We start from the raw sequence: 24,557 nt of genomic DNA, 5'->3' as shown, positions 1-24,557 counted from the left end.
GAGCATTTGAAACACAGATATTGTGTTGAGTATTCTTGAAATCCCCGCATGTGAAGATGTCCAAATGTGCTTTTGGGATGACAGAGTTGTTGTACTTGGGGCATATCTTTAGTGCTGAGGGTGTTCGTGTGGATCTGGAGAAAATCAGGGCTATTATAAATCGGCCGCCACCGAAGAATATATCTCAACTGAAGGGATTCCTTGGGTTTGTGGATTCTACCGCCACTTTGTGAGGGGTTTTTCTCAGACTGTTGCACCCCTTACCGATTTGACTAGGAAAGATGCTTTTGAGTGGTCAGATAGAGCTCAACAGTGTTTTGACAGATTCAAGGAGTTGATGTGCACATGTCCAGTGTTGGCCATTCCAAATTTCAATAGGCCTTTTGAGTTGCATTGTGATGCCTCCAGTGAAGGCCTTGGTGCCGTATTGATGCAGGACAAACACCCCATTTCTTTTGAGAGTAGGAAATTGAGGGGGCTTGAGAGGAGTTACAGCATATATGACAAGGAAATGTTAGCGATTATGCATGCCTTGTCGAAATTCAGACAGTATTTGGTAGGTAGTAAGTTTACTATCAAGACAGATCATAACAGTTTGAGGCATTTCCTTGGGCAGAACGATCTAAACGACAGGCAGCAAAAATGGGTCAGCAAACTGCAGGCTTATGATTTTGACATAGTTTTTGTCAAGGGCAAGAAAAACATAGTTGATGACTCCATATCTAGGAGACCACACTTGTGTGCTTTGGGAGTATTGGAAGATGACTAGAGGGAATTGATTTCAGCGGAATACGCGAAAGACAAGTGAGCTACTAGTATCATTGACGGCACTATCCAGCTAAGTCACAAGGTTTGAATTCGAGTTTGAGTTTGGCAGCTATGGAGTTCGGATGAAGTTCGGCAAGGGCAAAAAGTTCGGAAAAAAATTCGGCACCAAATTCGCCTTTTATAATTTTATTTTATTTAAATATTAATATATCCAACAAATTATCAACATACTTAAGATTGCAGAATAGATTCAAAATCATTATAGAAAGATGCCACATTCTTAAAATATAAACCATAAGAAACATGTAAATAATATATTAATAATAAAAAAAACTTCCACAGTAAATAATATATTAATAATAATAAAATAAAAATAGTAAAAAAGAAAAAAAAATGCACATTAAAAAAGATATTCAAATAAATTTTTAAAAAAAAATCATAAAATACCAAAACAAATAAAAACAAAAGCAAATAAAATATACACAGCTCCAATGGCGGCTGGGTGAGCACAGTCCAATGGCAGCTAAGCGAGCACACTCCAATGACGACTGGGTGAGCACAATAAACAATGGCAAATACGAACGCAGGCGACACACACAAATGCAGGCAGCACAAACACAAGCAACATGAACGTAGGCAGCATAAATGCAAGGCAAAAACGCAAAGAGCGACGGACAACCCGTCAAAACTCTTCGAAATCAACTGCAAATATTTTTGCCCTAGTCGAAATGCTACAAAGATTAAATGACTCCTGCGTTTTACGTGAAAATCATTGATTATTTATTAAAAAAATTGCTCGAAACCCTAAAACTGACCGAGAAAAATATGTTTTTAAAAAATTTAACAAGACACATGTTAGACCGACAAATTTTAGGCGAATTTATACGAATTTTCTAAGGTTTTTATGGGTTCGCCGCATTCCGAATCTCAAACCAAAAGTTAGGTGAACCTTGTGACTTAGCTATCCAAGATGACAGGTACACTGTGGTAGATGACTTTATCATTTACAAGGAGAGGATTTATTTAGTGCCAGGATCTGCTATGAAGCAGAAGATTTTGAGAGCCTTCCATGACTCACCGTTAGCAGGTCTTGTGGGGTATTTCAAAACCTACAGTAGGTGAGAGAGTGCTTTACTTGGAAAGAGCTCAAGTCAGAAGTATTAGAGTATGTGAGGGAGTGCCCAGTGTGTCAGTAGAATAAGCATGAGCACTCTTTCCCAAGTGGTTTATTGCAGCCCCTACCCATTCCTGAGAGGAAGTGGGACAATGTGTCAATGGATTTCATTAGGGGCCTACCTAAGGCCCAAGGCAAGGATTGCATATATGTTGTGGTGGATCAATTGACAAAGTTTGCTCATTTCTTTGCTATTTCATCCACCTATACAGCAATGCAGATGGCAGAATTGTTTTTCAGAGAGGTATTCAAGTTGCACGGATTGCCACGAAGCATTGTGAGTGACAAGGACAGCAAGTTCATGAATGATTTTTGGTAGGAGCTCTTCAGGTTGTGTGGGACAGAGCTTACTCCGAGCACCATTTATCACCCACAAACAGATAGACAATCAGAGATTGTGAATAAGTGCGTGGAAGGATATCTCCGAAATTATATCGCAAGCCAGCAGAAGGCGTGGGTGAAGTGGTTGCATTTAGGTGAGTATTGTTATAACACCACTTATCATATGTCCATCCAGATGTTACCCTTTATGGCCCTTTATGGTTACGAGGCTTCGAGCTTCTTGGATTTTCTTTTTTGGAGATAGCCACGTACCTAAGGCTAAGGATCTCTTACAAGAGAGCCAGGATATCATGAGATCATTGAAGGAAAACATGCAGAAGACTCAGAATCAACAGAAACAATATGCAGATCAGCACAAGGTAGAGAGATCTTTTGAGTTCAATGACATGGTCTTTCTTATGTTGCAGCCTTACCGTCAATCCACTCTCAAAAGGAGTGGTGAAGAGAAGTTGAAGCCATTCTACTACGGACCTTTTACAGTTGTCAGGAGGGTTTGTGAGGTGGCTTATGAGCTCGAGTTGCTAGCGAACAGCAAGGAACATAATGTGTTTCATTTGTCATGCCTTAAAAGGTGTTGGGTCACAATGTGGTACCTTCAACAGAGTTACCTCCTCTTGATGATGATGGGAAGCTTATTTTGGTTCCTGAGGCCATCCTTGAGACTAGGGAGCGTACTTTACAGAGACGGGTCATCAGAAAATATTTGGTGAAGTGGAAGAACTTGTCAGTAGAGGATGCTACTTGGGAGGGGGAGCAAATCTTACAGCATCCAGAGTAGAGATTGCTTGAGGACAAGCAACTTCAAGGGGGGCGGACTGTAATGTCCCCTTTTTAGCAATTATCTAGCGATTTGTTGTTAGCCCTTTTGCCTTGGTCCCAAGGGCTAACCAGGACTTTACAGGGATCAGTGATGGATTTGGCCTAGGCAAATTCAGTTTCAGGCCAATCAAAGTTGATTTAATAGGGTTTCCTAGAACTTACTATTTTTAGTAAGTCTTTTTGGGCACAGTATCAGGTAAAATTTTGGAGCGATTTTGGTTGACTTTGTTGGTGTTGGAAATAAGCCACACCCGGACCGACGATGGACTGGTCCAAGAAGGGGCCAGTAACTCAGTGGTAGAGCACTCCAGTAGCGTATGGAAGGTCCTAGGTTTGAGTCCTAGCTGGTCCATGTCTCAACATGGTATCAGAGCCAGGTCCAGGCTAGGAGCCCCAAGCATATGAGAGGTGTGGCTTAAGGGGGGGTGTTGGTGTTGGAAATAAGCCACACTCGGACCGACGATGGATTGGTCCAAGAAGGGCCAGTAGCTCAGTGGTAGAGCACTCCAGCAGCATATGGAAGGTCCTAGGTTTGAGTCCTAGCTGGTACATGTCTCAACAAACTTCATTTTGATGCATTTAATTGCCCGCCTGGATTGCTTTTAAATGAGAGAATTAATTATTCAGGCAAAAATCAAAAGTTTCTAAAGTTAAATTTAATTATTTAACTTTAAGGGGTTATTTAATGTTGAAGCTACGGTTAAAAAAGAAATATTAAAAGTACCCCTTCTTTTTGGAGACATAAGGGGATAATAATATTTTATTCTACTTTTCGTTTATCCCACATTGATAGGGATACATGCCAAAAAGAAGTAATAAATTTGGGTATTTAATGAGGATTCAGACATCTTGGAAATTGAGCTCTTGGAAATTGTGAAACTGAGTTTCTGGAGAATTCTGGAAATCTTCTTGGCATTTGGGGAGGAAATGCCTCTAATGTGACATTTCTCTTGCCTGTAAGAGACCATGGTTGGGAATCATTTAAAGATAAAATTTACCAATGGAAGGAGAGTTCGAATTATTTCAAACTGGTCTAGGGCACGTTGGCTTGGTAAGAAGTTATTCTCAAATCACTGTGTTTGGTTATTAAATTTTCCAGTAGCAATAAATTCTCAGTTCAGAAAATCATTCAGTGCACATCATAATATAGGCGTGGGTTTTGAACAGCAAGCTACTGCAACTATAAAAACGTACTGGGAAGCTTGGTCATCAAGTGAAGTGATAGTTCGCTGAGTTTGCTACAGCTTCTACATATTATCTCTGACTGGGCGTATTAAGACATTGCTGGGAAGCGTAGGAAGTCACCTTCTATCTGGGAACATATTCACAATCTGGCTGGGCATGGTTTAACAGTGGCTGGTCTTGATTAATAGTAGAGGTGGGCATGACCCATTTCCTCAGCGACAAAACTGGAAAGGTGATTTGTTGGGTTGATATTACGTTGAAGGGCAGACTTCTTCAGGGCCTAGCGTGGAGCTAAATTGGAGGTCATGGTTTCATGAAGTGTCAATTGGGAAATCATACATAGCATTGGAATTATAACCGCTGCCCTCTTCAAATCGCACCTTCCATAGTCGGTCAAACTTATGAGGACTACGCAATTGCTTATGCTGGAAGTGATGTAGACTCCAACCGTGTCGAATGATGCTGAATCTAGGGTTGAAAGGGGTGTTTGGGAAGTGAATTCGTGGTATAGAACATTCAGTGAACTTGCAGCAAATGGTGGGTCGTGGATACAAAGGAGCTGCTGGTATCTTTGGAGTAAAGATTGCAGACATTACCAGATTCTTCGTTGAATTCCATTCGACTTGAACGCTAAATTAGTAGTTCGAACTGTGTCCATGGAACAACAAACATTAATGAGAATGTGATGTATTCATTCTGTCTAAATGAACTAATTTTTTTATTACAGCAGCACTGTATATGTGTATTAGCTGATAATGTTCTAGTTAAGAAATTGGTTGTTAAATTATAATATGTATGAATATGCATGGCTGAATGAATGCAGAACAAAAAAAACAAAATGCACCAGGTTTCAACATAACCACAGAAAAACAGCAGCGAGAGAAAAAAAACCAGTCCATTAAAGAAGTCTGACATCTGTTTGACGAAATACCATCAGCTAGATAGACAAGGAAAGAAATTGGCAAATAGGGCAGTCTATTACATAACATTTCTTCAATTTTAAACTAAAATGTAGAAAATGAAAACTAAGCAAAGACAGACCTGAGACTCTATATATACAATGAGCTGCATAGATCTAAATAATAATAGCTCCCCAGTTTTGCCAGAACTAAGCTACATACATCTTTTACACATTTGCAATGATATATAATTAGCGGATAGGCTATTTACATTGAGAAGTGCCACCGGGAACACCATGTCTCACGCCAGATATTTCTCATGTCAGCATTGGAAATTTTCAAGAGAGAAGTTCGCACAAATTTAGTACAGAAGTCAGTCGAGCTGCACTTAAAATCGGTGGATGTCAAGTACAATTTCATCGATGTGGAGGAAAAAGAGAGTGCAGATAGGTAGCAATGATGTCTTTTTTCGGAATCATGGAAAAAGTTGTCTTATCAAAGACACAAAATCAAGAAATACCTAAAGATTATTACTTAAATTTGGCATCACTTGAAATAATGGCATGATTTGACATTACAAGGCATACAAAGCACGTCGCCCAGAGGAGTTTGGAATGGGTTTCTTCACCGTCAAGCTACGCTTTGGAGTATGGTGTGCCAAAATGGTAATAAATGATAAATATATTATGGTCAGATTTGAGGTTTGGTGAAGACAAACGATACAGCGCCAATAAAATTTGGTCAATTATTAAGGAATTTTCTAAAATCTTATACCCATCGCCTGCATATTCTTGAAGAGCTATGAGGGTTCAATGCTTGCTGGTGTAGGGATTTGCTGCCTTTTTGAGCACTTAAATTTGTGTAGGTAGGTCGTGGGTGCGATTTTTAAAAACTTGAAAAAAATGGAGCATCCTTGACGCCAACAAATGACATTGTTGCAGAAATGCTTCTTCTTATGCCGCCTGCTGGTCCTCTTCCTCCCGTGAAGTTCAGTTTAGCCACCTAGCCCAGATATAGTGTAAATGGCAATTGGACTTTCCTCCTAGCTAGCCTTTGCAAGGTTCGCTTTCAGAACAAGAAGCTCTACCATTACGATGTAAACAAGTATTTCTTTTCCTCTTCTATTTAATACTTGACGCATTTGGTTAGATTTTTGTACTGGGTTGAGGATGCATGCATTTTGTATACAGGTTAATATTGATCCGAAGTCTCCTAAGGGTTGCAGTTACAGCATAACGGCAACATTTAACCAGTAGGCTAGACTTTAAAATATGACATGAACGTATATGACGGACACACTTTATTTTCTCCCTGTCCTATTCTCCTGCACAGGCAATGGATTTCAAGCCAACTACAATAATAATTGGCAGTTTTGTAGTGCTTTATATTTAAAATTTTAGCTCACTTATTGAGTGGATATTTTTGGATTTTGTCATAACTGCAATATATCTCTATCTCCACGAATAGGGTGTTTAAAAGATTTTAATTAAATAATATTCTTTCAAAGAAAATCTCATCTGAGCTATGCACATTTTTTAGGGTTTTCAATTTCTTAAAAAATGTTTTGCTTCATTACAAATTAATGCTGACTTGAGAAATTCTTCTGGCCTTCCTGTGTTTTTTCAGTTACATTGGAGAAATCTAAAATAGTAGTAGCTATATTTTTCAGAATATATTTAAACATGTGCCGAATATACGTTTTAATGCTTTTCAGTATATGTTTAACCAAATTATACAAGAAAACCTGGAAAAAGTCAAAATGTATGACGGTGCACTGAAAGTTTTAGGGATTTAGTTTAAGTTCCCTTCTCCTCATTTATATTGTAAATAGCCTTCAAAAGCTTTAGGTTTTTAATTGATTGTGATTTTTGTGCAGAATCTTGGCGTAGGTCACTTGCCATAGTATCGGTGAGTGTTTTTTGTCTTTGGTAATCCGTGCTCAGCTAGATTTATTTGTTTTGGCTCTATTTCATTCTATAACAATTAACAAAGTCTGAATAAATCTCATTTAGAGTAGTTTTTATCAACAAATTTATAGTAGCTTTTTGAAAGTGTGTAAGCCATAATTGGCAAAGTTACCCCGAGTTTCCGGGACGGGGACGGCAAGGGACGGCGGGACGCGTTTCCGGGACAGCAAAATTTTTTGCCAAATTTGGGGACGGCGGGGGACAGCAAAGGGGACGGCTATATAAAATATAGGAAAAATTTAAAATATATAGGAAAATTTCAAAATTCTAAATGTTCATATGAAAACATGGATAAAGCATGCATACATACATTATATTCATATGAAAACAATAAAACATGGATATAGCATGTGTATGATACTATGAAAAGTTGAAAACATTTTAGAATCTAAATTCTGAACATACAACATTGTTAATACTCAATAGACAATATGCAATTATGCATTCATAAATCAGAATTTCAATTCATTCACATTGTCAATATGCATATCATAATAGATATTAAAGAAATAACATACAAAATGTCAAAACAAAGAGGTTAAATTTTCCCTACTTCTATCAACACAGTTTCCCCCCATATTTTTCAACGGGGGTTTGGGGGCAGCGCCCCCAAGGTGGGGTCAAGGGGCAGCGCCCCGCGAGGCCAAAAAAACTTATTCTTTAACAAAGGCGTTGGGTGTTATTTTTCTATTGACTTGCCGAGTTTGGAGATTTTTGGGCAATTTTCTAATCTCTGTGTCAAAATGCCCAAAGGCTACACTGCTGCCATATAGTTTCATTGTCAAAATTATGAATTAAATTAAAAAATTTAAAATTTAATTAATGTTATCTTTCATTTTTTTTATTTTTTAATAACAATTTGAATTAATAAGGGGCATATTAGAAAATTTAAAAAAAAAATTGAAAATACAACTTTTTTTATTTTTTTAATATTTTTTAATGGCCTTAGATATGGGGGACGTCTGGCCTTCCCCAGGACGGATTGGGGACGTCCCAGCCGTCCCCGGGACGTACGGACGTCCCCCAAAGCTAGGGCAGGCGTCCCCCTGTTTCAGGGACGTCCCCTCAAAATGCAGGACAATTTGGGGACAGGGGGAAACGTCCCCTGGCTGTCCCCAAGTCCCCAAAACGTCCCCGGGACGGGGACGGGGGTTTTCAGGTCGGGGACGCGTCCCCAGGTAACTCTGAATTAATTGGAGATCATTTTATGATACTAAATGTCTGAACATAGCTGACCTTAAATATTTTGAAATACACCATCTCCCTGTCTTCGACTAAGGGAACTATATAAAATCTTAGCTGAGGGAACTATGTAAAATCTTAAGCTGCAAAAGGAGCAGAATGAAGATCTGCTCTACTCTCCTATTTCTGAGTTGATCACATGAACAGTTCAATGCATATTGCTTATTCCACAACAATGAATCTATCCATAGTCACGTAGGTTCAATGATTTAATGATGGTCAATAAGCCCAAATTGCAAAAAAAAAAAAAAAAAAAGGACCAAAAAAGTTGTCTCAGAGGTATTTATAGAGGGAGGAGTAGGATTAAGTTTTAATAATCTATAGTTCAGACACTCCTGAAAACTGATAACTTTTCTTTTTTCAACTTTCTGTCAGTAAGCAGGGCAAGCTGTGATCCCAAAAACGAGTCAAGTTCATCTGGAGTCTCCCTTGTCTCCCCATGTTTGTATTGATCATAAATTTTGTTCAACCTCGTCTACCGTGTTCACAGTTTGGAAGAAATCCCTCTTACTCAATGGCAAAGGATTTACTGTCTTTTTTATTTTCAAAGTGGATAATTACGCACCCAATGCTAAAAATGAAGTACTCACATGGGATGATGTCCAACTTCTTCATACCTTGAGGCGCAAGTTATCTTTCTACTTCTATTTATTTGCATCAGTTTTATATAATCTATGTAGTATTTAAAAAATTGTTTCTGAAATCAACTCTGTATGTTTCTAATTGATGTTTTCAGTGAATTGGATAAACTTTGACTTGTTCAGACAACTCATCTAAAAGCACATTAATAAGTGAGTCCTGTTTGAAACACAAGTTTGATTTCCAATCAACTATGTGAGCAAGTCAAAACTCATTCTAGATAAAACAAGAGAAATCTAACAAGAATGTTCTTATTCTAAGTCAGAGAATACGGCGATTTTTATGGATGAGGTTCGAATTTAATCGAATTTCAAACTTTAATAAAAAAATCGTTCAAATTCGGCCATAAATTCATATGGCCAAGACGTCATTTTTTTTATTAAAGTTAAAATTTAAAAAGCGTTTTCTAGGGTTTCTGAAAAGCGTTGAGGGTTTTTTTGAAGACTTCCGGCAGATTTTCTCTATAAAGCGCTGCTATCTGCCTCTAAACACACAACTCAGCTGGTCATGGGTATTCTTTGTATATGCTTTTTATCTACTGGGTAGCGGGTGTCTGCAATTGTTGGGTCGCCATCGGATTTAGCAATGTTAAGCTATTTTTTTTATCATTTATTATAAGTATACATATTTAAAAATAAACAAAATTATATAAGGCAAATTTTATCCGAACTTTTCTTTCAAATTTTTCCCTTGTTGAATTCGAACCTTGTGACTTAGTGTATATATATATAGTTTGAAATGTATTATTCTATTTTGATTAATGTAGATGCATTTTGCTTAATTCAGATGTATTATGGTTAATAGAGAATATTGGGTTAAAATATATGTACAGATAAATATAGTGATTTTCAGATAAATATATAATTACATAATGTAAATTCAATTATATTGGCATGGTTATGTGGGAAAAATGGTTAGATAAAAATATAGTTATTTCTTTGATGATAGTAGTATATTTTGATTAATAAAATTATATTATGGAAATATTCATATCTTGATTAATGTAACTATATTTTGGCTTATCATTGATATATTTGGTTGATAAGACATACTTAGATAAAAATATATGTATCGAGAATAATACATTATTGTAAGTGTAATTTGTATAAAAGAGTGTTTTATTCTTAAAGAATTGATTTGGGGTATTTTGTATATGAAGGGGGTGATTGGTTAATTGGTTAAAATGTTTGTTTGAGAAACTTATAGGAATAATGTTAAAGGGGAATGTGCGTACTTTATGTTCTAAATATTTGATTAAATAAGTTTATGATTTTAGGAAATAAACTTGTGTTATACGTTATGGCTTGTTGTAGTCATTGTTAGTTGAGTGTTCCTTAAATCAGATTTCATTATGTTACAGTGTGTATAATCATATCTTTTAGTAATGTTGTAATATGTGAATGTAAAAAAAAAAATTGTTGCTACTTTTTAGTGGTGTTCACTTGAGTTAGAAGTGGGCATTACAACATTGCCAACAAGACAACCCTAAACAAATAAATATTATCTATTATCTGTTGTCATTTCTCATCTACAATATCATTGCAGGTATAGACTTATGTTTCCATTTTGTCTTATGTGATTGCAACTAGTTGAATCATGAGTGCAAGATCACAATGGAAATTTTGCATGATGACTACTTATGAAATTATTCACACATTATTAACAATATGCAACAACATGCAACTGATATTTTAATTTGTGGTTTCCACAAATTACTTCCCAATATTCCAATATCATATTGCACCAAACATCAACTTTACTGAACTTAAACTAGAAATGACCACCAAATGTTAGACAGAGTTATTGTATTGGAGAGGCAATATAATGGTATTTGTCCATTGTCTTGGTACATTCGTTAACAGGCAAACTAACAGTCCACATTGAAAGAATTATTATTGGTCTGATAACCTAGGACCAATGAAGATTGCCAAATTGATTTCAATGAAGCAGAATTTTCAGCTATGGTCTCTTTTTCTCGATTTCTGATTTTCTTTTGCTTGCTAAACCATTGGGGACAGCCAGCAATCCTCTACTGACACCTGCCAGTTTCTCCAATACCCCCCCCCCCCCCACCAAACTTTTTTCTGATCAGGGGCTTCCTAGAGATGTTTCCTAACCATCCCCACATCCCCAAAACGTCCCAAGGACAGAGAGAGCTAGAAAAGCCTAGGGCATGCAAACCAGTATAACATAATCTCACTCAATTCTTTTACATATTGGCTTACCAAGGTGATACATGCATTGCTTTGGTTAGAAACTATCCCACGTGACCAAGAATGTTTTAATAATGTCCAGTAATGTAAGCATGAGAACACTAAATATTGTGAAATGAAAGTGTCTTCAACATGGATTACAAATGGTTGCAGTTTTTGCAGATGCAAAACAAGTTGCATGACATAAAAAATGCGCTTCATATCTACAGTAGGTCCACCTTAACATCAAACATAGAGGGAAGTGTCAAACTAATAGTAACATGAGCTCTATGAAAGGAGCGTAGAATATAAATTCATCAGCAAGCATATAAGAAAATCTTCTCGATGCTAATTATCAACCTGACTTCCTAAATTCTATATTTTTCTTATGCTGATATGATTGGGAGGATGTGCACAACTCTAAATGTATGTCATTATTATATCTTGTAGAAGCCTAGCTAGCTCCAAGGCATCTAAACTTCATACAAGTTCTGGTCTACCCATTCTCTTAAAAATTGTCCCTTTGTATGAGTTATTGGACATACATATTTGTGATGGATGGAAGTAGAATTGTTCTGGTTTAGATGTTGGAACTATATTTCATCAACGTACTTCACTAGAAAAATAAATTATGATATTACTTTGTTTCATTGAATCATCATCTTTAAATTTATGATCTCTGAAGGCAACAGCCTACTGGCATACAAAAGTTATACAGTACGATATAGAAGCGTTGTCTTGGATGATTCTCTTGATTTAATCATTTGTTGCTTGCTGTTTTTTACTTCCATATCTTAGTCCAATGGGACCACTAAAGACAAAATGAAATCTGTATAGTATTTTTGGGCTTACAAATGAGATTAAAAATTATATAATTTGTAATAGGTATAATAAGAAATTACTAATGATCCAGAGAGCTATAAAAATTACAAACAAGCTATAATCTTCTACAGCATAGCAATCAGAGTTCTTACTGGCATTAGGATTTACTGCGAGAAATTGCTCCACAACACCCTCATTTTGAGTAGTTGTTAAGCTGCATCATTAAGAAACAAGAATATCAAGTTTTATAAAACAAGCTTTAAGACTAGGAAATGAAATTGCTTCATGCTCCACATATTTTCCATAAACATACAGAACTCCAAATTATTCTATAAAAGTTTTGGAGTATGCAGTATGATGACCTGCAAGTGCTGTAAACAAGGATGCCGCTGACCTTCAGCAATCTAAACCCATTATTCAAAAGCTGCAGCTGCATCAAAGAAAATAAAAAAGGCAGAATTAAAGCATTGCAGTTAGAAATATATAATGTGGAATACACTTTCATTGTTGTTGGTCCTGAATGCTTATACGAGGTAATACAAAAGCTGGTAAATGTCCCCCAGAGGAAAATGTTCATCTAAAGAAAAATTATAGATAAACAAAGGTATACTTCTCAGCTTATAAAATTTGCCAGTAGCAATTATAATTTATATCTGTTACAACCATATGAAAATTTTCACCATGTGTCAAGCTTCAAACCAAACCTTTGTCTTTTCATCAAAACACGAACCATGTTTTGGAGCTTGGCCCTTCTTCTCTATGTTGATCTTGTAGTCTTTCCTCCATATTGTTGATGAAGAACAGTGGTCAAACGTTTGTGTTACATGGAGAAAGCTGTGAATTTGTTTGCAATCACTACCTTTCTGAGGCATAACACAGCAGTAATTAAGAACTTGTATCTTAGTCATCAAGAGCACGTCTTAAGGATGGAAAGGAATCTAGGGTTTCAAGAAAAAGCAAGAAATGCGCAAAGGCATACTTGATAGTGTACCATAGAGCAGGTTAACTGATTTTGCGATAAAATTTGCAGATGTGGTTACACAGTCGCATGTCTTTGTTGGGGTCCAGTGGGAATGTAGAAATCGTGCACCGTTCTAAGCAGGGTACAGAATTTGGGTTTAAAAAGATCGCAGCTGTACACTCTTGTGTGCCATATCATAGCCGACTAGGAAATATAAAGAACGAAATCGTGCCTATCCATAGCTGCCCGCTTAGGGCCGACTTTTTTTGGTTTAAAACTGCATTCCTACTATTATTTTAAATTATTCTAAGCCTATCTCTGCTATGTATGGTCTCATGCCTGGTAAAGATGGTCAATTAGGTTTTATACATAAATTGGTGCATAATCCTACAATGGCCGCTCACCTCACTGAGAGAATGCATGGTTTTAATTAAAGGAAAAACATCCTAAATATCATCGTGCACCCAAGACATGTAAACCTCATTTTTAAGAAAAAGATTTGCACTCCTCTGTATAGTGGCACACCTAAACATAGGTTGACATGTTTTCTTGCTAAATTTTATATAAAACATGCAAAGGTGCACCCCTGTTATAGTAGAATGATCGAGTAGTTTTTAAAACATTTGCAAATGCTAATTATATTGAAGCTGCTATTTGTATAAATTCGCCTACCACAAATCAAGATAAGTTTTAATTAGCAGATACAAAAGGCATAAAAGATGATAATGGAGACAAATCAAAGGCAGGAAAGCAGATATATCATTCATTCTTCATCCTTCTTGGGAGATTTGAGTAGCAGCTTTTCAATTCACAGTGCAGCACTCATTATTCATTATTCATTCTTCATCTTTTTTGGAGGATTCAACTTTTAGAATATCAGCATATTCGTTCCAGATATCCTCATATGTTGTACACTCCATTATGTAATGTAATTCTATTTCCACTGACCTTGAAGTACAAAGACGACAAACCCTGTCAGCCCATTCCTCTTTGGGTGTTTTCTACCTCCCTGATTCACATCTAAGATGGTCTGAGCTAGTCCTTAATTAGGATATTAGCATTTTAGCTTTCCATTTTATACCCACCTCTATATAGTGTTATTGTTGATGGTCACATGTGGGATTAAAATGTTTGATGTAATATTCCCTTTTTCACCCAAGATACTTTGTCCACAACACTGCTTTGACTTTCTCTCTCACATTACCTTTCAATTTCTGCATTTACATTTGGGCATCTTGTATATTAATCCCCCATCTATTCAGCCACTTCATATTATATTTCGTCCAAGTGTTTTTTCTTCTATTTAACTTTTCTCCAGCTACAATTTTGGACCAGCAGTGACCTTGCATATTCTTTATTCTCTTCAAATATCCTAACAAACGAACCATTAAGTGTTTCAAGGTCAATTATTTGATTTTCATAAAGAAAGACATCTCTAATGAAGCATTGAGTTGCAAAGTTACCTACACCAGAAAGATTTTGATTCAGAATTGACATAGAAGAATTCAGATTCAAGTTGCCAGGATTGTCAGAATTTCATTGGAGGATTCACCATGATCAGAATGGAGTAAAACTTCATCAGAATCACTGTCGGGAGCCAAGTGCAAGCTTGTCTATTTTTAGGGAGAAATATTTATAGTTCATGCTACCTTTAGTCATCATCATTTTCAGAGAAATAATTGTTGATTGTAATTAGGGAATGGCAGATTCCAATTGCCTTGGGCAACATTGGAATCCGCCCAAAGGGCTGGGCCCTAAACCCCACGGCACCACTTAAACTTGCTCACGCCACACTCAACGTGCTCCCCCAAAATAGGGCCGACCCTATCAAGGCTAAAAAGGAAAAGTAATAAATAAATAAATTATAAAGCAAGCCGACATGACTAAAGTCGTTGCTCACCATATAAATAAAGAACTTCACATTATCATTTTACCAAGTCATCTTTCCATGCGAATTATACCTCTGCCTAAAATGCGAAGTTTGAAGAAGTAATATTGGTGATTTGTATCTGTCATAAAAGGGGCTAATATCAAGAGCAAATACAATTGCAAGGAGGCCAAACTATTCTACAAATACCATTACAAGAAGGGCGAGCTATTCCAGATTCAAACAGCTAGGGTTGCAGTCCAGTTTCAGGCAAAGGGGCAGACTTAAGATACAATAAAGTGCTGACCTAGGGTGTGGATCTGATTGCTGATTACTGTGTTAAATGGGGCAGGCTTGAGACTTACAAAAGTGCAGACTTGTTGAAGACCTTATCAGCCCTATGTGCAATCATCTTCAAGTACTAAAGATAAGTGTTGTAATCTTCATATGAATATAATCCATAATCAGATCTGAGGATCTTTTCTAGCTGGGTTTTTCCTCCTAGGAGGTTTTCCCAGGGTAACCATGTCTTGTTCTTATTTTGTTCATTTCTATGTGATGCCTAAACCTAGAAAACTCTAAATCTTGCATCTAATCAATTTAGTTAGAAACTAAAATCTGTTTTCTGAGTTTATATTAATCTGAAAGTGCTAAAAGTTAACAATAATCACCTTCCGAGAATGCTTATTTTAGCATCTTTTTTTAGACCAGCTATTTAAGGCAACCTTCTAGAAGGTCCATGGATAGGCTGATACCAAGAGTCTAACTAGAGTTGCATAAGTTAAGATTTAGTATTTGTGGACATCATTTTGTAATATAAGTTTGCTCTGCATGCAAGCAATCCATTGTTAACGTTTGAGTTGTTAGCTATTTTTTTATTTTTCATACAATACACTGTAAATACTTAAAATAAATCCTCTTGGTGCTTAGTTTATTATCATTCAGTAGAATTTAGTAATGCCTACCTTACTTCTAATTTGCTATTGACATGTACTATGTATTTGTACTGTAGCCATCTCTTCTCGCATCTCGTTCTGCTGTTCTATCTCCTTAGCCCCCATAAGTTCCAGTTCCTTCTCGCAGTGAACCGGTTGCTTACCTAGTTTCTGTTGATCCGGTTGGTTAAGCAGTTGGTTCTGGTGATTATGTAGTTGAATCAGTCCTATCACCTTTTCAAACTTTTATAAATTGAATACTGTTAAAAATTTATGGAAAGCATTGTATTGCAGTAGATATTAATTATTCACTTTGAATGCAACTACAGTGTTTAGTGCATAATGTCTTGTGTATGTTTGTTGAAATAAGTTCAATTGCTTTTAGCAAGCTTGCATATTGCAGGTTTACTTGGAGTTGGAGATTGTGGCTTTGTACGTAATTACTTAATTCAATTTACTTAGGTGTTTGTGTGCTTGTGTCAAAACTATTCAACTCTTATATTTTACTTACATCTTCTCAATCTCTGTTTCTAGCTTATAGAAGTGAGTCTCTGACAACAATGTAGAGTTAACTTTCAATCAAAAAATATTAAAGCCTCTCGACTTGAGCAGAAGTATTGAATTGCCTTAGATTTGTATGTTATGTGCGAACCATCTTAGACAACATAATGTTTAAAACAGGACTTTAGGTTAATTTTGTGTTATAGAATTCTTTCCCTTCTAATTCAAATAGTGGTTCTACCATACATCTTTTCCTTTTTATTTCACACTAAAAGGTGTGAATTAAAGGCTAAAAATATTAAGAGTTGCCTTTGAATGCTTCTGACAATATGTTACATGGCATTTCTTGTTTTACAGAAAATTAGAGTCATGTATTACAACTAATATGCAAAGAGCAGTATGCCATTATAATGCAGCGTCTTACATTCCCACCCTAGCAAGAAAGGGAAGTATTTATAATCTGGCTCTCATTCTGAAATAAACAAATAATACTATAATGGAGAAGACCACCTTAGTGTCTCCAAAGGTAATATCGTATCATTTTCAACAGGTATGTGAGATCAGTGAGCAAGGCATTCCACAAACAATGTTGGTTTCTTATAAATCCAAAAATTAAAAAAATTAGTAAGCCTCCAATGAAGATGCCTACACAAGATATCCTGAAACTTCTACAAAAATGGGACCATATGTTTCTAGTGAACTTTGAGATCCAAAGATGTGCTTAAAAGGAACATACAAGCCATTCATGAGACCTGTTCAAGCTAGCGAATGTCCTTGGAATGGAACCTGTCCCCCCGCCGTACCCTCACCGTCCCCAAATTTAGGCCTTTCATCCCCGTGTCCCTCCATCATCCCGTCAGGAAACTCCGTGGAACTATGGTTTTAATTCTCCTTAGCTATTGTCCTCGTCAATGGTGATCAAGCGTCTAGGATTCTAGAGTTCAATTTCTCACCAATGTTGAGTTTGAGTATTATGTGATATTTACGTGACTTTCATGTAGTCTACTAGTAAATTTTTGTCATTTATATATGGTGTGCATCAATTAAGTAAATGTTAGCAGTATTTCATTATAGCTCATTCCAAGAGTCCCTTTAAATGGTCTTCTATTGGCATTCATTTTAGTTTCAATGAACAAAAGAGAGAAGAAATAAAGAAACTCTATTAATATGCATAGATGACCAAAATAGGTCAATGAGAATTAAACAGATAATCAGCATAAAAGGCATAGGGGGGTAGAAGAAATCTTCAAAACGTGTTTCCAACCCAAAACTAAAATATAACCACAAAAGAGCCTAGCTACCAAGGGTGGTGAACCCAAAGCTGATAATCATAATCAAAATACAGTATTGCCAATTGCCATGTACGAAAAGGATTATAAAAGAGAGATTAAGTCCTAATGCCAAAGAAGTTAAGGTTATTGAAGGCCATGTCTACAAAAAAGCGTTACTCCTACGATGAATCCCATGACAATCGATGGATACTCTCATAATCAGCCACTATGAAAGAGCCAAAACAATATCTGATTCTATCTATGGGATAAGGACCAAGATTAACAATGCATAACATCCATGGCCTAAGAGACTCTAATAGTAGAAGTAAGTTGGAAAAAAGTATATATGCAAATCTCCTCAAACACAGATGGGGTTGCACCATTGGTTGTCCTACTCAAAGTGCTCTTCATCACCTTTGCCATGCATTATATTGATGAGTAGGTTTCTCATCATTTCCATTGTCTTCTCCCTCATCATCATCATATCTCTCCTAGTAGGTCCCCAGCCATAATCATTCTTCAAGGCTTTTACCCAAGTAATGTCATGTGTCTTAGACACTTCCTCACAAGGACCATCTCCTACCTTCGAAGAAATATGGGTTACATCCTCCTAAGGTTGTTATTCTAGATCAATCAATGTACACCTCCCTTCATTACATTTCTTCTTATAAATTATCTCTTTCTTGCCCTTTTTATTGATTCATTGGATAGTCTTTAGTGATTGAACCTCTAAATTGGCATTTATTTCTTCACTCTACAACAATTAAAATTGAAGACCAATATCAAGTTTTAGGTTAATCTATATTAGGTTTTTGTCATGCCAACAATTTTGCTTCTATTGAGCAATTTTGATCGCACAATATCCATTTGTTCTCTTTTGATCTCATCCTACTTTATTCCATAAGTATCAAGATCAACCTCTATTTGTGTTCTACCTAGTTCTTCACGGGTATACTCAAATTTGGGACCATGTATTTTTGGGGGCCATGTATTTCTTGGGAAAAACAACCTCCTATCCATAAAATGCTAAACCAAACGGAAAGAATTAAGTTCATCATAACTTTATTATTCCCTCCAATAATTGCCTTCTATTCCACACACCAATAATAGCCACCAAAAGTTCATTTGTTTCCGCTGCCTAGCCACTTGCTCTTAGCCTTTAGGTAATACAAGTTTGAAATGGAAATTTTTAGACTATGGACAAATACCAGATAATTTTATTCATAAAGTAACATCTAGCATCACATGCCAGGTGGAGATACTACAAACCTTGAAATTATTTGCCAATATAGAAATGTAGTTGTACTCCTACAAAATAATTTGGTAAAACCCTTGCATGTGCTTTTGCTTGCTTTCTTACATACTCAATCATGATGACAATGTACCTGCACCTTCAATGGCTTGTCTTCTTAAGTATTCAATAAACTCAATGCCTCATTTTCCAAACAACTCTTGTGGCTGCATTGATCACAAAGGCATGAAGACCCATTATATTTGGCACAAATTGCATGCTACAACACATATTTAGGTATCTTGAAACAACGTAGACCATCATAGCCCAAGAAAAGCTTTCCTTGTTGTTGCATCTAGTACCAAATGCCCCTTGTCATGACCTTCGTGTGCTTTCTTTATGATTCCTCAAACTCCCTTATTGATTAAACATCTCAAAAGCACTTTAAGGGATCCATCCATCCTATACGGGAATCCACATATCAATTCGATAGACGTTGACTTAGAAAGAGTCTCCTTTGTTCTGTCTTTACATGTATCCTTCATGATAGTGGGTCTTGAGAAGAAGTCCCTTATGTTCTCATACGAATACCCAAGTACAATTCCTAAATGTATCTCCATTAACATAATCAAGCTCATTTTATTGGCTTGCAATGATACCAACTCATGTTATATGGTATTCAATACCACAACCACCTCTAGAGATCTATAGGGCTTCCAAGTTCATTGATCCATCTTTACAATACCCTACACACACTTCTAGTGGCACAAGGATTCTAGGCAAATCAGGCACAATGCCTAGTCATTATTTGTGTTGTGGTCCCAAATACCTATAATCCCAACTGCACATCAAATCACAATGCATGTATTGCCAAGTGTTGACAGTGTTGCTGCCTTCAACCTAGAGGCATTACCCTCCATATGAATTTAAGCGTTTTCCTCACAAGGTAATGAATCACAGAGATGTTCCATCAAGGGTCTATTCAATTGGGTAAAAGTAAATAACTTTTACTCCCATGTTACATGGATTTCAAGGATGGGGACAACAAGAAACAGCAATATGAGTTTCTGGGATGGCAATCAGCATATACTAATTATATTAGAACAATTTCTTCAAGTTGCATATGTTTTGAAAGCATCTTTTATTTATAAAAGGTAGGAGGAACTTAACTGGATGTACCTTTTATAATTTGATTCAAGGCTTAAAAAGTGTTTCTTGCCTTTCGAAAGTTATAATGAAAACATAGTTTAATTACATAATTTTACTTCTTTATCCTCTTTTTTGGTTCCCATACAATTGATTCTAAAATTTCTTTGTACTTTTTTCTTTTTTGTTTTCATAGATGTAGCATAACTACAACCTTGGCATTCATATGTGGGCAATTGTAGGCCCAAAATATGGTTGCATCTGCAAATTCAATTATATGGAGGAAGCACTTTTCCAAATTATATGATAGAATACATAAGTATTGTATTGATGTGAGAATAGGATGACAATATAGAGAGTGGAAACCCTATTTATAACAAAGGGAGTAACTTTTAACATAAGCAAATGATGAACAGAATGACTAGATACAGTGAACATGCCTATTCATGACTTCTAGAATGATATATTCTTTGAGGGTATCCACCACATCATAATGGCTTGTACTTTATTATTTTATAGCACACTACTTAATATGTGAGATTAAAGTTCAAACTTCTCATTTACATAGATATGACTCAAATGTTGTATGTAGGTATGCAGCAATAAAAACAAACATCACACAGGGACGTGTACCTCCCCCTTTCTCTGAAGTCACTGTCTCCCCAACATTTCTGGTATTCAGGGATAACCAGAATAATCCCCTGGCTGTCATTTGATTTGATAAAATTTGAGGATGCGCCCTCAAAATGCCCAAAAATATTCAAATGTCCTGGGGACATATGGCTTCTCTTCTTTTAAAATACAATCACAACTACAAAAAATGGGCTTTCATGATTGCAAAACCTTTAATTATTTTTTTTGAGCAGCGATATCGGCTGAGCTTCCTTGAATTACAAATTAACAAAGTTGCTGCCGCATTACTAAATTCACTGAGTTTACTGTAATGAATTTTCTATGCAATCAATTACTACAAAACTGTTCAGCAGCGATATATCTGCTGTTTATTGCAAAATGTATTCATGTTTTCAGCACAAGTAATTCAGTCCGCAACAGTTGGCTTCACAGCAGCCATCATTGATAAGGCCTGCCATGAGAACTTGCCTGAGTAAATCAGGGAATAGATATTCAGATTACATATGAATTTTCAATTTCAAAAATATTGTTAGTGAAAAAAATTCTAAATGCTTAATTTCTAGAAAGAACTATTTAAACTTGTAGATACTACCTTGATCGCTATGTGTAAGTGACCACATTGAAAAAGTGCAAATATGAAAAACAATAAATTAATGGCTACATGGGTGTTTGAGAAACTACAATGCACACCAACTAACTTTATGAGAAAAATGTTTGCATTTGGTATAGAATTAGTCCAATACAGCACACCGTTCATCTGTTGAGCTGATCTCATTTAAATTTTAATGCTTTTGTGGTCACGATCCTACTATGCTGTTTGAGAACCTCAAATAGCTGAAGTAGGATGATACTCAAGATGAGGGAAACAGCAGAGAGCAGGAAATTGAAGTGAAGATTGTGTCTTCTTGAGGTTAAAATGTTCAAAAAAAAAGTCTCTTTGGGGTAATTGGGCCCTTAGCCAATATGTTATAAGCATGATAAGATTCTAACAAATGTGCTACATGTTGCATATACTTTTATACTGTTGTCCCCTGCAGCTGTCCCCAAAAATGGCCTCCTGTGCCACTGCCCTTGAAACACATCACACTATGCCCTAAAGTCCCTGTCCCAGAAACACTGTGGAACACAGGTAAAAACATAGGATGTGAACATTTTATTTGCACTTGTCGATCCTCCATACAAGGTCGTCTCTACATATCTACAATTTTGTGTTCAGTACTGTTTTCCACTTATGGGAATTCCTTTACAGGTATGAATTTGAAATTGTGTTCTACAAAACTGGTGCAAGCACTTTTCCTTCATTATTAGGGAATTATGTTTTTACTGACAATTATGACCAATCTTATTATGCCTAAAACCGGTTTTACATTTGAAATGTCATTACCATTGATCTCTATTGTACAAATTAGATTTTTGGGTTGGGGAACAACTGGCTATCCGTTAATTTCATGAGAGGAACCAACTTGCTAATGGAAGGGGGTGTGGATTCTCACCACTTGTGAATGGCAGGAGATGTTCCTTACCCATGACTGAAATGCAGGAAACACAGGAGCAATTCCCAAATTCCTAAGGGCACAACCATGTCTAGCAATTCTAAACAATTGGGTAGGTCAAAAGAGAAAATTATGTAAAAGATAAATGAAGTTAAAAAATTTTATTAAGACAGTCTAAATTAAAAGCAGCAAAGGGAACAAATAAAAAAGAGGATATTGTACCTCATAGAAATGGCATTTCAAATATATGAAAAGAGAGAGGAAGGGTCAATGGAATAAGGAGAAAGGTATTGCAATCATATCCTAGAAAAGAAGAAAATTAAAAATAGATTTTAAAAGTAAGGTCTTAACAAATTATAATACCCTAGGTATTAATCAACAGTAATAATAACAATAAATGTAAACCAAAAAGAGTTTTTTTAAATATATTAAGTACCCTCATTGAAAAATAAAACCAAATTTTAATTAAATGATAAATTAATTGAAGTATGTAACTTCAGTGACAATGTTTTGAAGATATCAATAAACAAAATTATGATTGATATACATCCAAGTCAAATTAACTAGGAGTCAAACGATACCAATGTTGATTTATAAATTATAAAAAACACAATGATACCAAAATTGATCGTGGATGGATAGATCCTAACAGGTGGATTCTAAAGCATGTGGGGGAGAAGAAAACCCAAACATATATACATATAGTAATTAAATAGAATTTCTGGATACAACTCATGTGCACACATGCACAAAGTATAATATAACTTCTGGATACACCTCTTACATTAGGAAGAAACAGTAGTCCTCAAAATGCACAAACACAAACACAAATTAAAATGAATTTTTGGATACACCTCCTGTGTCCGGAAGAAACAGCAATCCTCAAAACATACATGATGACAAACAAGTGTAAACATTTCAAAGCTGAACTGAACATAACAGATTAGATAGCACATTGGTTTGCATGGAAAAGAAATTTTAGTATTTAGAAATTAAAAAAAAAGAAATGTCTTGATTGGATTCTGGATCCGATGGAATCTCAGCAGAAGCCAGATCCAACTGTATTTGTCAACTATGTTCTGGATCCGATGGAATCTCAGCAGAAGCCAGATCCAACTGTATTTGTCAACTATGTTCTGAAATATTGAAAAGAAATTATAGTCTATCTTTATGTGCTTCAAGGACAAAGGCTTTCGTACAGGGGAGGGTATGTAATAAACATAGTAAATAGTCTGCACTTATCTACAATAGTTTTGTAAGGAGACTTCCCTACTCTACGCGTCCTTTGTATGGTTGTAACATGCAACTATATAAGCCATCACTCATTCTCTTATAAAGTTCTGAATGTATTTATTTATTTTATCTCATTCAACATATAAATATTACACATTCATCCTCAAATATAACTGATGACATACCTCACATGCCAACAAGAAAAGTGACATTGCATACCTTTTGGAGTGCAAAACACATTGATCCTTTTGGCCATGGACTCAAGAAAACTATGGCAGTCATTTGTGATTCTTTTGCATAGGATACTTGGATGGTCGGGATCTCTCAAATGTGACACCCTCTGTTAGCTTTTTTATTCTTTCTGATGTAAATAACCCATAGCAGCAAATGTGACACCCTATGTTAATCTTTTTTATTCTTTTTGATGTAATATATTATATAACGGCATAGCAGAAAAAATCATTCTTGGGAATAAATTGGAAAACCAAAAAGATTTTTTTTCAAAAAATCACAATTTAATTGGGAAAAAATCACCTTTCAAAATAATGGAGAAGGATAGGGTTAAGGTTAGGGTTTTAAAAAAAATCAAAAGTCAAAACATTGGGAAAGATTGGAATAAATCAGTGATAAAGTAGCAGATTTGATTTTCGGCAAGAAAATTGGTTAAAATTTGTGAGGGGGAAAAATGGGAATAAATCTTCGCAGGTGATTTATGATAAAATCATGATTTTCTAAGTCAAAAAATCACTCACAGGGATAATAACAATTTAGCACTATTTTCTTGCAATTTTCGCTACTATGTAACATATATAGTTTGAGAAAAGCAGAAAGGGGGAAGTGTTTCTTGTGACAGTTGAATAATTGCTGCAGTTTGATGAAGTGAATCTGTAAGTTGTGGTAAATACTAGAACAGCCACAGGAAAACATAAACAAGATTAGATTGATCATAAATACTGCAGTTTTAGACTCTGGATTTCCACCTATCAATCAAAGAAATAGAACATGACAGCTAAATTTCAAAACCAGTTCATGTGCCTTTCAAAAATTTAAAGTAAATAATCATTAACATTTACAGTATTAACATTACTGTTGAATTGACAGAGAAATGAGTGAGCGAATAACATTTGAAGCAATTAATATGGCTTTGAGTCAAACTAAGATAATGACAAAGTACTCAATTTTTACGACAGAATTATAATGGACAGTTACTAAATTAAGATGATCTCTTCATGTAACA

General features: G+C 35.8%; 1 protein-coding gene across 1 annotated transcript in view; it reads right to left on the bottom strand.

Moving 5' to 3' along the window:
- Positions 1-24,557, bottom strand: part of LOC131060973 (rRNA (cytosine-C(5))-methyltransferase NOP2C) — a 185,244-nt gene that overhangs the window by 12,246 nt on the left and 148,441 nt on the right. The window contains exons 7-8 of the mRNA XM_057994463.2: positions 12,412-12,479; positions 12,202-12,263 (exon numbers count right to left, since the gene is read on the bottom strand). Coding sequence (XP_057850446.2) covers positions 12,202-12,263; positions 12,412-12,479 — 130 coding nt within the window. The remainder of the gene's footprint in view (positions 1-12,201; positions 12,264-12,411; positions 12,480-24,557) is intronic.

The sequence above is a fragment of the Cryptomeria japonica genome, chromosome 9, assembly GCF_030272615.1.
Source record: "Cryptomeria japonica chromosome 9, Sugi_1.0, whole genome shotgun sequence".
In the NCBI taxonomy this organism is placed as follows: domain Eukaryota; kingdom Viridiplantae; phylum Streptophyta; class Pinopsida; order Cupressales; family Cupressaceae; genus Cryptomeria; species Cryptomeria japonica.
This window is presented reverse-complemented; position numbering and strand designations above follow the sequence as displayed.